Source organism: Bacillus rossius, chromosome 1, assembly GCF_032445375.1.
Source record: "Bacillus rossius redtenbacheri isolate Brsri chromosome 1, Brsri_v3, whole genome shotgun sequence".
Classification (NCBI taxonomy): domain Eukaryota; kingdom Metazoa; phylum Arthropoda; class Insecta; order Phasmatodea; family Bacillidae; genus Bacillus; species Bacillus rossius.
In genome coordinates, this window is record NC_086330.1 from 175,910,649 (window position 1) to 175,930,409 (window position 19,761).

The window sequence follows — 19,761 nt, forward strand, 5'->3', positions numbered from 1 at the left end:
TTGCTAAGTAAAGAGAAATAACATTAAATTAAATGTTGAATACCTGTTTTAAAATATTTAAGGAGACTTGGCGAAAAGTTGAGATAAGCAGAGACTCATTTATGCGCTGATGTTATGTGTTCTTCCTGTAGCAGTTGTAAGCTCCAGTGGGGAGAGTATTCTGAGAATGTGCTCCTTCTTCCTCCACAGTGTCACTTGATGAAAGTCTGTAAGAAGTTCCTGGGCCATGGGGGTGGAAGAATTGTATTTGTAGCTCTTGATCCATGTTAAACACAGCAATTTCTGTTACAAGTCCTAGTCATCAATTGTTATTGTAAACACAACAAACATAATCATTTACATCAGGTACAATGTGAGGAATTTCTTTGTTGATGGGCACTATTTTAAATTTGGTTGATATGGATGTCTTTTGACTTTAAGACTGAATCTATCCACAGGTACAAAACTGTGCAAGGTTCTTGTTTTCCAACTGCAATAGCATTGTCAAAACGAGGCTGAAGAAATTTGTTGGCTTCTTTTAAATTGTCTTCAGTGCAGTAAAAGAAAGTGATTCCTTTGATTTGTGATTTACAAAAATTATACATTTCTATAGGAATTGCAATGTGATTAGTTAGTGTACGCTGAAGACTTGCGTTAGTCACCAACCGCTTCACTGTACCCCCAACTCCATCACATGGACCTTTGCCGTGAGAAGTAGCAAAGAAATTCCATTCTGCTTTCAAACCGAAGTCTATTTCATGGTGACAAAGACTGATAAAGTTTTTCTTATTCTTATATTGTGCTGCAGAGCCATTTGAAAAGTAAAAGATTTTAACCATGCCAATGTGTGATGACTATGTGCTGCAGGATAATCCTCTGAAAACAATAAAAGGCAACAATGCTATGTTCTAATGAATCACTAATTACACAATAACTTTCACTTTCCAGTTTACCTGCAGACTTGAAATACAGGACAATAGGGTGAAGAGTGGCTTGAGAGTTAACCCAATGGTAACTTTGGATCTCGTCTTGCTTTACAAATGTAAAGTTTTCTGAGAAGTCACACATGATAATACACTCATTTTCTTGAAGGTTTTCTTTTAGGGATTTATTTATTTATTAATGTTGTAACATGCCCACCAACAGCTGAGGGCTTAAGCGGTGGGCACGACACATATATACAAGGACAACATATAAAAAATACAAACAAAATACAAATAAATAAAGTTGAAAATATAACTATTAAAGATAAACATCAAAATATAAAACGCATAAAAAGAATTACAAAACATAGACATTATAATGAAATTACTAATTGCCGACATTGTAATAAATTTGATAAGAAAATAACACATATTATAGGCTTATGTAAACCAAAACAAAATTCTAAATTACACTATATAGCTACACTTTTGCAGATTAAGATTATCAATTTTATTGAAATTAGAAATGATTTAATTACGAAATAATTCTTTTTATGGTATGTACATAGGGTAGATGTTAAACGACTGTTAAATTGGGGAATTCTAATGCCAGTATTATCAAGAATGTACTTACAATTCAATTTTGAACAGTAACAGTTTTAAATAAATACATAATCCAGATAGATACAGCGTTCATAAAGTGAATCTATTGTAAGCTGAGAGAAGTTTTTAAGTTTTATTATTTTATAAAATTTATTCTGAATAGATTCTAATTTATTACTATCAGAAGCATTAATTGAATTCCAAATAGCTGAACAATATTTTAACTTAGATCTAAAAAGTGATAAATAAAGACAAAGAAGAGTGTCACTGTTTGTAGCGTAGAAAGTAATATATTTGATTAATGCTAATGTTCTATTGGAACTAGTAACAAAGTAATTTACATGCAAGTGAAAATATAATTTTGAGTCAAGTAGTATACCTAAATCTTTTATAGAAGAAGTGATTGGGATTATTTTATTGTTAAGAACATAATCGTATTTTACATGATGATATTTCCTTGTGAAGGAGATAATTTTTGTTTTACTTGTGTAAATTTAATAAGCACGAACTATTAATTTCATGTATATCAATTTCAAGTAACATGCAGTCATTGATAGAGTTAATACTTCTGGAAATTTTAAAATCATCGGCAAACAATACACCACTCGAATGTTTAGGTACAAATGTAATATCATCTATGAAAATATTGAAAAGTAATGGAGAGAGAGTGCCACCCTGCAGGACCCCAGATGGAACTTTAAAATATTTAGAATAACTGTTGTTGATGGAAACAAAAAAGCATCTATTATGAAGGTAGTCGGAAAACAAGGTTACAAAATTGCCACATAAACCAAATTTAGCAAGTTTACTGAATAAAATATCATGGTTAACGGTGTCTAATGCTTTCGCAAGATACTGAGATTGTTGTTTTGATATGTAATGATGTAGTTTTAAGTCACTAAGACCTTCCAATAAATTATCACAAAATTCTTCAGGTGTAGTTACAAGTTATAGAAGTTGACATCTATCAGTTGATGACCATTGTTTATATTTGACTTCTTCACAGATTTCAAATGCTCCAATATCTTCCATGATGACTTCCCTAACTTTTTCATTGCCAGGACACATTTCACACTGTGAGGTAATACACTTTTCATTATTCAAATCACAAACCATCTTACTCAGAAGTTCTTTGTAATCAAGTTAAGTTTTTATAGCTGCAAGCATAAGTTTAACATTTTGGTGCATTTTACATACACACACAGAATGAGTACCAGCAGAACCTGTAAACATACAATTTTTGGCCCTAACTCTGCAAATTTAGAGAATCCTATTTTAATGTTGGGGCTATTACCTTTAAATGCAGAGTACAATTCTTTGAGATTACTTAGCACAAGTCTTTTTCGAATGTTATTTTTTATATGATCTTTTCTTACAGATACACAATCTTTCTTCCCGGGCATCAAACGACTATACTCGTCATTTTCATAAAACGTTTGCACTTTCACAATGGTTAACTCGACCAACTTTTCCCCCACTTTTTTACTCAAAATATCAGGCAAAACTCCATCATTTTTTTTCAGGTTATGGGTCAATCAAACTAAGTACTGATTAGCATTAAATTCAGTTTGAATTTTTTTCATACTCCAACTTTTAGGCAATAAGCTGAGAATTTCTACTTTCTCTTTTGTAGTTTCTGCAGTTCTGAACTTTTTTCTAAGTTCCTCGATAAGTGATTCATATTCACCACCTAAATATTGTAAATAATTGCAGTTCGTGTCCTCTTCATCTGGTAATGATGTTTCTAAATTGAAATTTTTTTGTAGCTTATCAGATACAACTGCAGCAATCTTAGACACCTTTTTTAAATCAGGTGGTCTAGCATACGTTGAGAGTTTCTGTACTTTAACTGGAGATACACCAAGTGCTGAAGATGCTGTATTAACTAACTCTACCAAAACACATTCTGGTTCAAACAAATCATGTGGTTGTTCAGTGTCATCACCTGAAATATGTGAAGAAGTTTGTACTTTTTGTAAGCATTGGAGCACAAAGCTTTACCAGGAATCAAACTAACCTGAGTGCAATTTGTAGCAGTTGTGAGGGTTATTTCTCGAAGAGATTGTTTAACAGTTTTCTTGTGAAGTTGGTGGGGATCACAACGTTTTCCATGAATATGAAAATACATATTTGTCCAGATATTTTTTTTTTCATGATACGTACAAATGTTTTTTATGTTTTCACAACCTGATCTCAAAACTAGAAGTTGTTTTTTCATCACTAACATCACTTAATGTTTTGAGTTCGGATGATCTACTATAGGCTAGATTATTACATACCTCTCTAACAAATATCCCAACAGAACAATCCATTCTTCTAACATGACATCACTCCATAAATTAATAACAGTTAATAACATAGAAACATCTCTGAGAAAAAAATGTCAATATCACTGGCTAACTTGCAGGTCATTTATACTGCATTAAAAAAAATTTTGTATTGAACAAAAAGCACTGAGAAAAAAATGTTATTTCCACTCTCAGCACAATTGCCAGCTTGATACTAAGGCTGTCTACTGGCAAGAATTCTAGGTATTCACTATCTAATGTTGTGACTCAGACTTGCTGCACATCAGCAGATAAGCATGCCTCAGCATGCAAGGCAAGCATAACTGATAAGCCTACAGACAGACAGATACTGCTTAGAGTGTCCTAGGTGCCAGGCAAACTTTAAAGTAATATGTACATTCCAGGTTGTATAAATAACTTTCCCCTTTATTTTAAACAAGTACTCAGTTATTAATTTCACATCCTACTTATTTGTCCTGAAAAATAAACATTTCAGTAGTCTTTCATATTTCATCATATTCTAAGCTCTGTAACTTAGTATTAAAACCAATTATTTTTTCCTTAAAATAGTATCTCAGGAGCTTTATAAATTATATTAGTTAAGATTTTTTAATTTGGTCCCACATTAGGTTTTCTTTTGCCCTGAAAATCCCATTTTTTCAAGATTTTAGATATTCAGGAATTTTTTTTACAGTGTAGGACTGTATCATGATGTTTTTGCTGGCACACAAAGTGACTATAGGGTTGAATCACAGGAAAAAAAATTCAAGTTGTTCCTTAAGTTCCTACATTAATTTTTTAATATTTTAAATTACTAAAAATCAAAGATTTTTTGGTTAATTTCATAAATTTACAAAGTAGTGAAGAGTGCAAAAAATATCCTATGTCTATAAGCCAAAAAAAGATACATTCAATGAGCTTTCCAATGATATGTGTACGAGGTGTATAGCTCTTAACATACAAAAATTATGGCCTATCAAAAAATACCCCAAAATGATGGTTTTACATCATTCTTTTAAAAGAAAATTAGCTATATTTCAGAAAGTATTAATAATAAAAATGTAAATTTTGGGGTTTTTCTTAGGAAAGGTAGTTGTGAACACTAACTAAGTTTCGGGGGAGTAAAAAATCATGCAGCAAAAAAAAAAATTAATTTGTATATTTTTTATATAAATGTACTTTCCATGAACAGGTTTTGTTTTTATGAATAACTTTACATCAACAAAAATGCTTTTTTTCTTATAAAAATCACACCCCCTACTTGATTTTAGTATAAAATATGTGATTATGAGATAAATAAACACGGTAGTTGTGAATGATTTTACGTCTGTGTTTCGGGCCATACTAGTTTTAACTTTATTTAGAACAATTTTAACTTGACTATTCGATCACAGGTGGTAGCGTAGGCCTAAGTGGAGCCCTAATGGTTTTCTCAGCCTTGTCTCATGACTCGTGAGTTTTAAAAGCAACCACTGAATTTTAGTAACATCATCATAAGTAACAGAAGTAACTTTGAACATTTCAGAGCGATGAACTGTTGTGAGGTTGCAAATTAGATATAGTGAAATTCTGTTACAACGTACTTCAGAATAACGTATCTTTCATTTCAACGTATGTCATTATGATTAATTTTTATCACTTTCAAGAATCGTTAACAAGTATAAAACGTAAACAAACTCTGTATCAAGCTCTCAACGATTCATAGAATCATAGTACAGTATAACACACCATTCTTCCTCCTCCATGGACCACACACGAGTGCACGAGACGATCTAAGCAATCGATTGCTGTCTTGCCTCTCTTAAAGACAATTGTTTTCAGCTGCGCCATCTTTTGGTTATTTGTAGAGCATGTTTTAAAAGTTTTAATTAATGTAGATACAAACGTTAAATATAAATTATATTTTAACTTATATACGAAATAGAAAATCAAATAATGTTAATTTATGCAGTTTAAGTTTTGAACTGTTTGGTGTCACAACATGGCCGACACTCTTTGTGTTACCATGAAGGTCGGAATGTCGCCTGGCGCAGCCATGCTCGCGACGCGTGCAACTAGTGTGGCGCTATGGTTATCTGTTTACGTTTGACGTGGCGCAAGGCAAACAATATTGTTAATTGATTATTTTAATCAGGATGGATGGCCAAAAAGATAAAAAGAAACATAAGCAGTTCGCTTTGAAGGAAAACGTGGAAATTTTGAAACAAGTTGACAAAGGCAGGAAAAATGCAGATGTGGCACGGTCGTTTGGTTTGGTGCCCAATCCACTGTCAACAATAATAAAAAAATTGCGAAAAAATTATTAAACTGTACGAACAGTCATCTTTATCTGCTCGTCGCAAGACTTCACCTAGGAGATAACAAGGGAATTCTATCTCCATAAATGTATACATCTGCAAAATAGTTTAACCCATTTGTCATTTTGTATTCAACATATAAATTTTTTATGTGTAGGCCTAGAATTTAGGCTACTATATTAAGCTATGTAATTTTTTTTTTTAATTCTTGTTGTTTTACAACTATTTGCTTCCCAGCTAATGTAACATTTGATCCTTTACTACTTTATTTTTAAAAATTCAAAAATACTACATTCTAAAGGTAAATATATAGACTTTCAGAATAAAGTACTTTCATTACTAAGTATGAAAGTTGAGGTTTTATTGATGTACTTTATAACGAGATTCTACTGTATGTTGTTTTTTGTGATGTAAAGTTTCTTGGTCATAAAATGGCCGCAATTATGTTTGGTGCATTTTTGTTCATGAGATTAACTGTTTCTGAAATATTTTATTTAATTCAAAAGTAATTGTAGTTATGTAGCAAAACACTGAGGGAAACCTATTGTGAAACTTTATACATTTAATCGGTACGCAGCAAAGTTTTCAAGTGTTTACTAGTGACTTGTATGTAACAGTAACAGATGGTTGTGTTAGCCGGATACTGACTGAACTGTTACAGCGTGTTTTGATAAATTTTAGCCTGTGGGAACACAGGTTCATATTTGTGCTTGCTTTCTATAAATTCACAAATCCTATGTTGTTATGGCAAAGACGTTAGTTTAAAACATTAAGTAATTAAATGGCTTGCAGCCAAAATACATTTCAAAATCTTACCTTCTTAACAACTTGAAGCTTGTCAGGAGCATGATCGAACAATGTATCAAATGCATCTCTCTCACATCTCATTCCAAGATCATCATAGGTGGATGTTATCTCCTCTAATACAGTTCTGTGGCTTAGTGATCCATCTCGTTTCTATAAAAACACAATCGTAAAAATTTACAATTCAAATTTGGACTACATTATCTTGTTTTATTACTTTCACATGACATTAAGTATGGCATTAGTCTTCCAACATTGTGCCTTGCTGGGTGTGTGCTGTAATTTTCAGTTATTTATCTCAATTCTTTGTTTTACAAGGTAAAAAGCATACCTTCTCAAGCTTTTGCACACTGCGGTAGTTTCTTATTTACTAACAGTCTCTAACCTGTAAACACCAGGGAGAAAAAACTGATAGTTTAACGGAGCAACTACATCTGACATAATTATTATCCAAGTCCACAAAGGTTGACATCAAAAGGTACCCAAGATAGGTCCTATTCCTTGCCAAGCCAAAAGAAGTTATGCAGAAGCTGTTTTACACACTGAGGCAAATTCTTAAAAAAAAAAAACAATGGTAGGGCCTGATACCCTGATACCCACACCAGATTGAATTTCATTTTCTCATCATTAGTTAAGAGTTTTTTTCTTTACAGTTAACACAATAACTATGTTGCATTTGTTATTCTCCCATAAATATTTTCAAGAGATATTAACCAAGTGTAATATAATTGCTGTAAAAAAATCACAAGTGATAACAATTACAAACACTTTGTAGAATTGCAGGACAGTGCCTTTCGCAATTTTTCTTTAAGTTTTTATGAATAATATGTTTTAACAGTAATACAGTATGTAAATTGTTTAAATAATTTTCAGGCATCATAACCTAATTGAGGTACATGTGATAAATAGAGGATGAAAAATCGTAAAAATGATATAGCCGTGAATTAATGCGACTCGTTAATTACTTGCGATTAAATGCGAAAATCCCATATTCCTGCGAATTGACACTAAAAACGTCTCATAAACACATTGCCGGGCAAAACTAACATTAAAAATACATTTTACAATATTTTTTCATGGAAAATTTGACATTTTAAATGTTAATTTTCCACGTACATGTAATCAAACCCTAATATTTACTCTAGAAACAAACCACGCCACCATGTTGCCAAAGAATTGCTGCCAACACTTTTTTCGACATTGTCAACAACTTTACAAACAATACGAGAGAAATAAAATATGGCTGCATTATATTCTCTCTATGAAATTATCGAAGTTACTGCGTACGAGATACGAGTAGTGTCGTTGAATCTCATAGGCAACGGTACTACGTGATTCGATATATCGATTGACGATTCTCAATGTATTTCCGTAGCACCATTTGCTACAGTACACATGTGGTGTAGTAAACCTTTGCTTTGTTTTTACGGTTGGTTTTTACGCTGTTTATAAACTGTGTAGTTTGTGCGGGGTTTTTTGATATAAAGTGCTCACATTTTACCATTCAGTAATTGTTTTTATTTGTTTATTATAATATGGGGCGGACCAAATCCGTTTCCGTACATTCGCGCGCATCGGAATATAAGGGCCATAATTTTTATGTTAGCGATACGAATACTTTGATGTGCAACCTTCGCATCAACTGGGAGAAAAATTATACGTCGGAAAAACATATTACAGTAGAACCTCGATGATACGTTCCCGTTTCATACATTTTCCCGGTTCACACGCCGATTAATTTTGATCCCGCCAAAAGTACTATATTTACAATGGGTTACTTTCCCGGAACATAAACTTATAAAATCATTCATTTCCCATTTCATACGTTTTTATGAAGCGGAAAAGTCCTAAAATTCACACATTGTTTTGTTATATTCCTGCTGATAACTACGTTTTAATGCTTTTATTTTGAAAAACGTTCATTGTTTACCTTTGCAATCGTAAGAAAATAACTTTATCGCACCATAGATATGGATAGTATCAGGAAGACTGTGCACTTCGCTAGTAGCATCTATGGCCAGCACCAAGCGAGACTAGTGGCGCAAACTAGCAATGATAATGAAAATGGTGCACGCGCTTTACCAAGGTACGGATCTCATATTTTGTGCATTTATTAATCTTTGAACTGAATATACCCGTTTGTTTATGTTTTCTTACAATCGGATTGTTTTGTATTTTACGTTTCTCAAGTTAAATTTTTATTGAAAATTGTTCTGTTGCATAAAGTTAATTGTAAAATGAAACAAACAAGCAAACATATCTGATTTTCTTTTTAGAATAGCCTAATTTTTTTTATTTCTAATTTAGGTTTGGTGACTTTTCTCCCCCTCCAAGAAAGGACTTCATAACATTTTGTAAGGCCACTGTTTCTCATGCCAGCTTTACTTGATTATGGACTGTATTTTACATTTCTGGTGGTTTTATTATATGTATATATGTATAATGATGAATTCATATCATTCATTAATATAATGCAATTATTTACACATTATGTATTTAAGTTTAATCTGACATTGTGCTGGTATGCTAGATTGAAAAAAATTTGCATTATTGTCATTCCCTTTTCATACACTTTCCCGCATCATACACCATTTTTGTGCCCTCCATTGAAAAGTGTATGACAGGGGTTCTACTGTAAAACATCGGGTCACATTGACAGACTCAAGCAATTTTCTGAGCAAGATGACAGGAAACGACGGGCAACATTACCAACCACACTGCATAACAAAAAAAAAAGCAAAAATTGAGAAAGAGGAATTTATTGAAGAGACTGTGAAAATGTTTCTCAACGCTAATATTCCTCTTAGAAAAATTGATGATCCAGCTGTAAGGGAATACATCAACAAGTACATTCCTGGTTCTGGGGACATACCCCAAGCATCTACACTGAGAAAAAATTATGTCCCTAGGGTTGGTGAAGCAATACAAGAGGAAATAAAGGAAGCATTGCAAAACAAACAAGTTGTTGTTGTGGCGGATGAAACTACAGACAGTTTAGGTAGATGTGTATTTGCAGTGCTTTTTCGCACAGTGTCTGCAACAGTAGTGCAAGAAGTGTATTTGGCCAGTTGCTCATTTTTAAATAAAGGAAATGGCACTACATGCAGTCAGGCTATACTGGAGACTCTAAATAAGTACAACATTTCTTATGACAATGTAGTGGGTCTTGTATCTGATTCAGCCTGATACATGGGAACTTGTTTTGCTGCATTAAGGACGATTCTTGGTGAAAATCTTATTCACTTTATGTGCTGGGCACATAAAATTAGTCTGGTTGGTGACTGTTACCTCAAAGAGTTTCAGGAACTTAATACACTGGTTGTAAAGATGAAAATGGCTTTTCTTCATTCAAGAAAAATAAAGCATGCATATATTGCATATTTAGATCATCACCATCCTGAATTACCTGCAATCTTGTTTCCAACACCTGTACTAACAAGGTGGAATTCATGGTTTACTTCGGTAGAATACTTGGCTCAGTATATACAGCAACTTGTGAGCTTCTTTTCAGAATGTGAGTTTGGCAACAGTAGCAGTGCCTATATTGTTGAAATGTTTGAGGATCAGTACTTCAGCCAGAAGCTCAAAGTACAATTAAAATTTGTGAGTGAAACATGTGGTTAAATGAAAGCTCTTATCACTAACTTGGAAGGTTCAGCATACCCTTATGCTCACAAGCTGTGGGATGAGTTGGTTACGTTGCAAAACAGTCTGCAGCGTTACGCTGATGGTGCTTTCCCACAAGGTACGCTCAAGCTTTTGAATGAGTATTCAAACATGACTTAGAAGGAAGAAGTTAAGGTGCAGATCAAGTCATGCATGCAAAGATGCCTTCAGACATTGGCAAACAACATGGGTGGCACAGAAGCCAATCTGTTTTATCAAGGGGTAGGTGCTCTTTTCAATCCTGCTACAGCCGGCCAAAGACTACAAGTTGACATGCAAAAAGCTGAACAACATAAAAAACGACTCACATTTATGTCTGGCATGAATACAGACACTTTTTCTGAGGGCTACTGCTACTTTCACAAGCAGCTGTCATCTAATCTGAGAGAAGGATGTGAAGTCGACATAGTTCAGTTACTACTTTCTGTGAAGATCAAGTATCCTGAATTCTCAGAAGCAGCACTTCGCAGCATATGGGCACCAGTAAGCAGCATCAAAGCTGAAAGGTTCTTCAGCAAATATAACTTGATTGTGACGGATAGGAGAAACAGGATGAGTGAACAGACTGTAGCCTAGACCTGTTGTATGCTTTCTTTCAATTCCATTGACAACTCTTAATTTAGTGGAAGAAAAAATTTTTTGGAGTTGTGCTGCAATGTACATACAGTTTATTATCATAATTGACTGAAGGAAAAACTTATAATGGGTTGTGTTGCTGTGTCCCAATTATTTTCCTTTCCATAAAAAATGGATAAAAACAATTCTGTATTGTGTTTGTGTGCCAATTACATTGATTTTTTATTAAGTTAAATGATAATAGTTTTAGTTGTATGTCCAGTTTTCTTTATTTCATACAATAGTTAGCGCTTAAAAAATTCTATAATATTGGTAATAAATGCTATAAAAATGCTATAAAAATGCTACAAGTAAATATTTAGATGCTATAAATGACCAGAATAAATGCTATTTTTCACCCTCTCTAGTGATTAATCATTGAAACTTACAATGAATCTTTTCAAATAACTTTGATGATAATATTTTACTGTTTATAATTGTTTTCCATGTTAATATTTATGTTTGCTTATGTTTTATTAATGTACTCTCTCAAGTAATTACCGTTTCTAATATTTGTGTATTGTTTAAGCTTATTTGCTTTATTATGAAGCAGCCATATAACTGTAAATTTACTGAATTCTACCTAAATAATTACATTTTTATGTGTTTTAGAATAGTTTTTAAGATTTAAATATTTTGTTTATATGCGCAAATGCACTGTAACTTATTTTTCTTTTGTAATTTTGTCCATGGGATGATGAAATCATGTGAGCCAGTTGCGTGGCAGTTAGAGTGAGAAAGAAAGGTGTGCGTCGACACAGTGACGCCGAGGTGATAAAACGATAATGACGCATCCAGTGTAAGACAGAGACAGAGCATCTAGCGTGGGAAAATATTCTGGGAGTTCCCGATTTTAATGTGGATTTGAAAAGAGACAGATCAAGGGAAGCCCCGAGTTATGTGTGTACAGGGTTTTTTCATGTATTGTAATTTGTTCTGTGATTGGCTGGTGTTGGAGGGTGTTTGATACTGTACTGTGATTGGCCGAAAGTTACGTCATGGTGCAATCCTTGGTCTCACCTGAGACCAGTGGGTCGTTTTGGTTTGTTAGTCATCTACTGAACAGCGACTGAGGTGGTTAGTTGAGTAGGTGGCTCAAAACTATATTATGAAGATTTAAAGAGTAAATTTCGCGGCTGTGGTCCGGGCGTCACCAGTTTATAATCAACCTTATTTTCTTTTTCTGAACACAATTAGAATTTAGTGACTACAGTCGTCCGTAATCGCCCAAAACAGGACTTAGTAAAATTCGTCATTGTTTCCGGGGACATTGTCCTTCGGCATTGTACCAAAAGTTGAGTGCAACTGCAGGACTTAACTTTGAACTGTTTATTTAATTTAATTTTCGGCCAGTCAGCGTGTGATTCAAATTAATGAAGCTTATTTGTTGTGGGAAAGGAAAATACTCTTTCAACTTGTAAATGTTGTGGTCGCAAGATGGCGGCAAATGTCTCATGAATTCGTAAGGTATAAGTAAATAAACAGGGTCGGCCACAAAGTACACATTTTGTGTACGAGAGACATGATTGAAATTCAACAATCGCCCATAACTAATATTCTAAGGGAAACATAAACTCACTTTTTCAGCATCCGAGTATGCAAGTGTATCCTGTGAGTTACCCTTCGAAGACCAAAACGTAAAATATCTGAGCTAGTCCGGCGGTCTTCGGTGTGTAACAACTTGCGTGACTTTTTACACACATTTTATAAAACTTAGTAAATATTTGTTGTAAATATTTGTTTGCAAGAGTGGCATAGTTTTAAATTTACGGAAAAAGCCGGTAACTACTAGTAATGAGAAAAAAATCAACATGACGTAAGATTATCCTGGCATATAAATTATTTTTATCAGAGGCTTGTGAGAACTTGCACCAATACAGTTAGGTACATGTAACCATGAAGCTGATATGCTGGGCTGTAGCATTTCAGTTTCAGGTGCAAGTGACTAGCTTACTGATGACAAAATAAGTAAAAATATATTTCACCTGCACCACGACGACACCGACAGCCACGTTCTCAGGCAGGCGTACCGGAGCCCGAAAATGACGAGCAAGGGCTACCAGCAGATGCAGAATAGCCACAACATTCTTTGAATGTACACTTTCCACACTCCACTTTTGCTGTGACCAACGCTGTGGACCTAGAACCTATTTGGTAAGATAATGTTTACAATCAAACCTCATTAACAGAAACCATGACGACATAATTTGATATCAAAGAGTTTTGTACAAAAATCAAATTTTTCTTTTTCAAGTAACATTAAGAGAACAAATTTTTATAAAATGTTATCATTATTATAATTACAAATCTGATTTTATCACTCTGGGACAAAACTATTAATTTAGAGATGGGTCTGGTTCACATGTCTTTGATTTTGATTCTCATAACTCCCAGATTCAATTCAGATTCCGAGTTTTACTTCCTTTCTCAATGAAATTTCAGAATTTCTAGCAGAAGGCAAACCTAAAAAAAAAATTAATGCATAAATAATTTAATTTCTTATATTAAATAAATAATTTACCCAAGCCAAAACTTAAAATGAGATATTAGCTGAGTATATGCTTAAAAAACAAAGATGTCATTAACACTCACACAAAACATATTGTTATTTTCACAACAGATTGTTGTTCTTCCAATGCACAGCATATTCCAGCATTGAAATATGAGTATTTGGAAAAGACTTGATTGAGCAATACAGTGGTCCTTACCCTCTCAACATATAAAACATTGGCATAAATAATTTTATTATGCTTTCTGATCATTTTCAGTACTTGGTTAGGTTTTCTGTTTAAATAGAAATAACAGCTGATTATTTGTTTCAGAGGTAGTTGTATGTTATAAATATGTTTTTATGCTCCTATTTCATGATTGTAAGTATGTCCATTTATTTAATTAAAATTTATAAAGTTGCTAAAAGTTATAATTATATATTTTGCTGGTTGGTTAAGTTTTCATGTTTAGCCATGTACTTTTATTTATTTATTTTACTATTATCTTTTGTCTGAAAGCATGATGCAATGTGACTAAATTACATGAGTGCTAAGAGTGAGACGAGAGAGGCATGTGATGCCCTGAATTGCAAGAAAGAGACAAAAACAGTTGTTCCAAGTAAAGTGTGAAAACTCAAGGACAAATGTATTGACGTCATCCGGGCCTGCGGCCCCTTTGAGCCCGATATGCCACCGCCCAAACGCCACCATCTGTTCAAACCTCCCGCTCGTGTGTGCGTGTGTTGCTAGCCCGGCAAGAGGGCGCTTAGATGCAGTGTGCCACACCCCTAATATATATTAATAAATATTGTAATCCTTTTTCTTTTCGCCCCTAAATAGTGTCACGACGGCTATGTATGTGTCTTTTATTTAACTAATTCATGATGTTTTGTTATTTAATAAGTGCAAGCACGAACAAGGACGCTCCCTAGCGGGCGATGGAGGAACTAGCATGCAACTCATTTAAACTATTTTTATTCATATAAGTAATTATTACAGACGGTCTGGGCATGGATGTTATGTACTAATTTTTGTAAAAGGATTTATGTATTTTTTAATAGTAACCCGGGGCACGCCACAGCTAAGTTGTAATGGTAATTGTGTTTGGCGCGAAGGGTGCCTTGTTGCCTCCCGCAAGCCATGAGCTCACCCCAGTCTCTCTCTCCCGCCGGCTGAGGGCGTGTCTGTACCTTGAGGCGACCACGTGCGTGGTCCGCCCCCTCACCTAATCTGATTCGTGCCTCGAGCGTTTATAGCTGTATCAACGGAGGATCGTGTAAGGACGTGTACCGTGAGTAAATAAAAACCAATTAACTGAGTCACGTGTTTTGTGTTCGGGGGGGCCACGTGGGTCCTTAACCTGGTCAGCGGCGTGTGGGACGCCCTGAGAGCCCACTGCGATAATTAGGAGCGTGCCCGACGCTGAGAGCGGGCTTAAATAGGGACAGGTGCTGCGTAAAAAATCAGGAGGGCTAATATCTCGCCGCACACGGGCCACGTAACGCCCTGAGTTAGAGTCTTCCAGCCAGGTCCACGTGCCCATTCACGTGGTGGCGCCCATTAATTTCCACCGATATTCCCACCTCAAAACCGGTACGCGCTCAGTATCATCAGAATTGGAAAAGTCCCTAGTTGTGTATGCACTTTTTCCTTCTTCATTTCTTGTAATTTGTGTTTTGATTTGATGATTTTTGAAAGTGTGTTTTATGCTTCTATGCAATTATTCATGGGGGACACCTTTCTTCATGGATGGAGGTAGTCAGGTAGTCCAGTACAAGGTCGGGGTCAGGTAATGGCTCTGAAAATAAATGAAAATGTAGGTGGAGGGTTATTTTCATGGCTGCAGTCTGGGCGGCACCAATTTATAAACATTTCTGGACATTTCATTTACAATTCATTCACTGCAATTGTCTGTAGTCCTCCAAAGAGACTTTAAAACTTGGTTTTACTTTTGTCGTTCCAACGACAGAGTCCTTGCTTGTGCCGTGAGTTTGTTTGTAACCATGGGATTTTAATAACAGTAGTAAATCTTAGTTTTGTCAGATATTTTAGTGCCATTTCATAATAGATTGTTTTCTTGAAGCAACTAACCATTTTAACCCTGCGGAGGTCGCGCGCGGAGTAGGACTCCGCAACTGTGTTACACACATATTCATGACAATTTTTTTGTTTTATGTTAGGTAAAATGAAAGTAATAAAATCAATAGAAGTTATAGTTTGATTTTACTAATAGCTTAAAAAATATATAAAATATTAAAGCAACAGTTTTATAAACATCTCTTCGCTAATGTGCCCCTTTGTCATAAAACATAAGTAAACAAAAACACAAAGTAAACCTACTTTAGTAATGAAACAATGGGTCAGCATGATTATTATGATTCTAGTTAAAAATTAACATCTGAAAACAATTTTCTAATACAGTTTTCCATGACTATATTTCTCTTGAAATTTTGCATAACTATTTATCTGATATTCCACCACTTTGCAATAAAACATAATCAGGAAGCAAAAGTAAGTAAAACTGTTAAGTTAGTAGTGCAAACAATTTGTCAACATGATTACCTATTACAATGCCAGTAACAAATTGGCATCTGAGCATAACTTTCTAAAATAGTTATTCATTACCTACTACATTTCTCTCGAAATTTCCAATAATCATTTCTTGATATTCTACCACTTTAGCATAAAACATCATCAGGAAGCAAAAACACTAAGTAAATCTGCTTTAGTGCAAAAAAAGTTGTCGTCATGAATATTACAAGACCAGTTACCAATTAAGGCCTAAGCACAACTTTCTAAAATAGTTTGATTCACCATGTTTATCTTGAAATTTTATTTAGAAAACTAGTTGTTTGAAAATTCAAACAGTTCACAAACTTACTGCATCTGTATACCTATAAGGTAAATAAATGCACCAGTCTTTGACACTGTAAGAATAAAATTAGTTCTAATAAAATATTTACATGTGAAAAAATAATAGATATTATGAAAAGCAACAGCCAAAATAATGCTCAGAGTTTATTCTTTTTAATGCCATTCTCAGAATACAACACAAATTACTATTGAATTTAAAAAATATATATTTAGTTTTAGGTTAAAACTGAACCAGTGTTTGACATTGCAGAAAAGGCTATGCCCTAGTATTTGACACCCAATCTTTGACACCCTTGATTTTCATAAAATAAAACTGAAATGGTAGGCATGAATTCATATTTAATTCTGTCTCCTGTCAAATGCAAAGTGTAGGGTGAGGAAGCAATCCTAAAATTGCCTCTCTAGATATACAAATGAAACATCACTTTCCACCATTTTGAAAACTTTCTTGCTTTTACTTAGACATTTTAAAAACTTGTACCTCTTTCTTCCAATAAACCTTAAGAGGACGAAAAACGGATACGTCCATTGGTTGCATTAAGTGGGTGGAGTTTGGATACAATGCTATTAAATGTATTCCATTTTCTGAACAAAACTCAGACAGGTGCAGAGTCATATGTGAAGCATGACCATCACAAAAATATACGATGGGGCGCTGAATCTTCATTTCAGTCAACCATGGGTTGATAACATTAGTAATGTATTCGTAAAATGTTGATCCACACATCCAACCTGACTCAAATTTACCTATGCCAAAATGTTCAGGAACTTTTTCAGTTATTGAACTATGAATCCGTTCATAGGCATAAATCACTAAAGGTGGAGCAACCTGTCCAGCTGCATTGGCTGTTATCAAAACTGTAATGTTTTCCTTCTTATCACTGTAACCAACAGAATATACATTTTTATCGCCTTTTCTTGTAAGAACTTTGTCACCTTTGGGAAGAAGATAAAAAGCACTCTCATCCCCATTAAACACTCTTTTTGGTTCATTGAAAATTTTTAATAGATCAATTGAAACTAAGTATTTCAATATTTCTTCAAACCATGACCTAATCTGTTGTTCGCTCACATTACTTCTCGAAGTTGTCAAGTTCTTTGCTACTCTTTCAGTGACCTCTGCGTGTCTTCTTAAAAATGCTTTGTACCACTTTCTTCCTGGTCTTCCATCAGAAAATGGATACTCTCTCTCGGCATTTTTAGGTTGATTCATTATTTTCTGGACACTATCAAGCAACTGTTCTTTTGTTACCGGAAATTGTTTTGAAGCCAATGACAATATCCAGTCAACAAGTAATTGTTCCTCTGTAGCAGACAGTACAGACGGTGGTTCCATTTTGCATTGTTTAGGGCTCTTGCCCGAAGTTTTGTAGAGTAGGGTAACTCTTGGAATAGAATATTTTCTGGCAGCAGCAGCAACTGGACAGCCACGTTGCACTTCAACAATGGCATTGGCCATTTGCTCTGGAGTATATTTTCGTTTCTCCGACATGATATATACCTGAAACATATGAGTACCAGTCTTTGACAGTTTGATGCTCTAGTAGTTGACACTCCTGTCAAACACTGGACACACATCATTATATTAATCATTTCCAAGTTTATTCTCAAAATTGAGACTTGTTTGTTAATATTAGCCTAATTTATGATTGATTCATTAATAAAATTCATTGCACCAGTCTCTGACATCAGTGTCAATAACTAGTACATGAATGAATTTAATGAACCAGTAATTGACATCTTATATTATTCATGTTCTAAAAATTTTGAGGTTAGATTTCACTAAGTACAGTGTACTAGAGTAGGCCTATATAATGTCTCAAACTTAAAAATTCATGTCAAATGTACACATGCAGTCAATAAGAAAAATAACACAAATTCTTACCTTAGTGTTTTCATTAAGATGAAGTGGAAAAATGGTAGAATTCTAACATTGTAAACCTGTGTTGCTCTGTAAAATAAAACAATTGAAGTAACAACAAATCTATATGTGACAGTTCATCCAAAATGAATAAAATTAATTTTCTCACCCGTAATAAAACCTTAAAAAATTATATTTTCCTTGTTATAACTAATAATAATACTACCTGTCAAACACTGGTACACTGTCAATATATGGTACATTTACCTTAATAATAAGCAAAACAATAATATAATTTATGTAACAAAAAGAACACATGAAACTCTATTATTTGCACAGAATTTGTAATCGGTGCCATTTTATCTGTAAGACACACTATTCGAGCAATCTGGGCAATTTACAGATCCTACATTCTCAAGACACACAAATTTCTGACACGCAGCATTGTGACACATGTACTTCGTTGGCCGATTTTTTGTTCGGTCACAAAGTTTACACCTCCCACGCCTTTGTTCAGTGTTTTCATGAGTGACAGGTTTCTCTTGTCGTGGCGCATTCAACACTTCCTTCAAGCGAAGACTTATAGTCTGAGGAAGACCTTTACATACAAGCCTCGCATGTAGGTGGTCTTTTAGAAGAGCTTTGGATAATGACTTCAAGAAGTCTTTCCTTGAAGATTTTTGGCCCAAATTTGTGCACTGAATCACGTAGGAGTTTATTTCTGCAATGTTTAGTAATGCAAAGAAAATTACCAAAGACCAGCGTCGTGTTATCCTTGCTACATTGTAAAGTGATTTCATTTGATCAACAGTATCAACTCCCGATTTTGTTGAATTATAAAATGTGACTATTTCAGGTTTGTCAGCTTCATCATCCATATCGTCACTAGCATGCATTGTAGATATGAGTAGTACATTTTTATTTTTTTTTTGGTTTGTATGACACCAACGTAATGTCTCTGTTGAAAGCAAAAAGTCTGGACCCTATTGGTCTATCCTTCACATAGACTGTTATCGGTGGTAGCTCTCTTTAATTTTTCTTGATTGTCCCAACTAGTGTCAACCAGTTGTCACAAGTCACATTTCGTCCACTCTTTGCTATGAGCGCTACCATTCTCTTCAGAATATCATGCCTTGAGTTTGATTGTGCATAAGGGCCTTCAGGTTGGTTGCCACAGTATATTTCTAAATTTTTTGCATATGTAATATTGGCATCGACTACTGCAAAAGTTTTAATACCATACTTGGGAGGTTTAGAAGGTATATACTGCCTAAATTGGCAGCGACCACGAAAGGCCTCCAGCATTTTGTCAACTGTGACAAACTCTGATGGTGAATAGTGTCTCTTACAGTTGTCAACAAA

At 34.4% G+C, this 19,761-nt stretch overlaps 1 protein-coding gene across 1 annotated transcript in view; it reads right to left on the minus strand.

Annotated features, from left to right (window-relative positions):
- Positions 1-19,761, minus strand: part of LOC134527114 (beta-parvin) — a 96,752-nt gene that overhangs the window by 23,864 nt on the left and 53,127 nt on the right. Inside the window, exons 6-7 of the mRNA XM_063359475.1 lie at positions 13,161-13,322; positions 6,907-7,047 (exon numbers count right to left, since the gene is read on the minus strand). Coding sequence (XP_063215545.1) covers positions 6,907-7,047; positions 13,161-13,322 — 303 coding nt within the window. The remainder of the gene's footprint in view (positions 1-6,906; positions 7,048-13,160; positions 13,323-19,761) is intronic.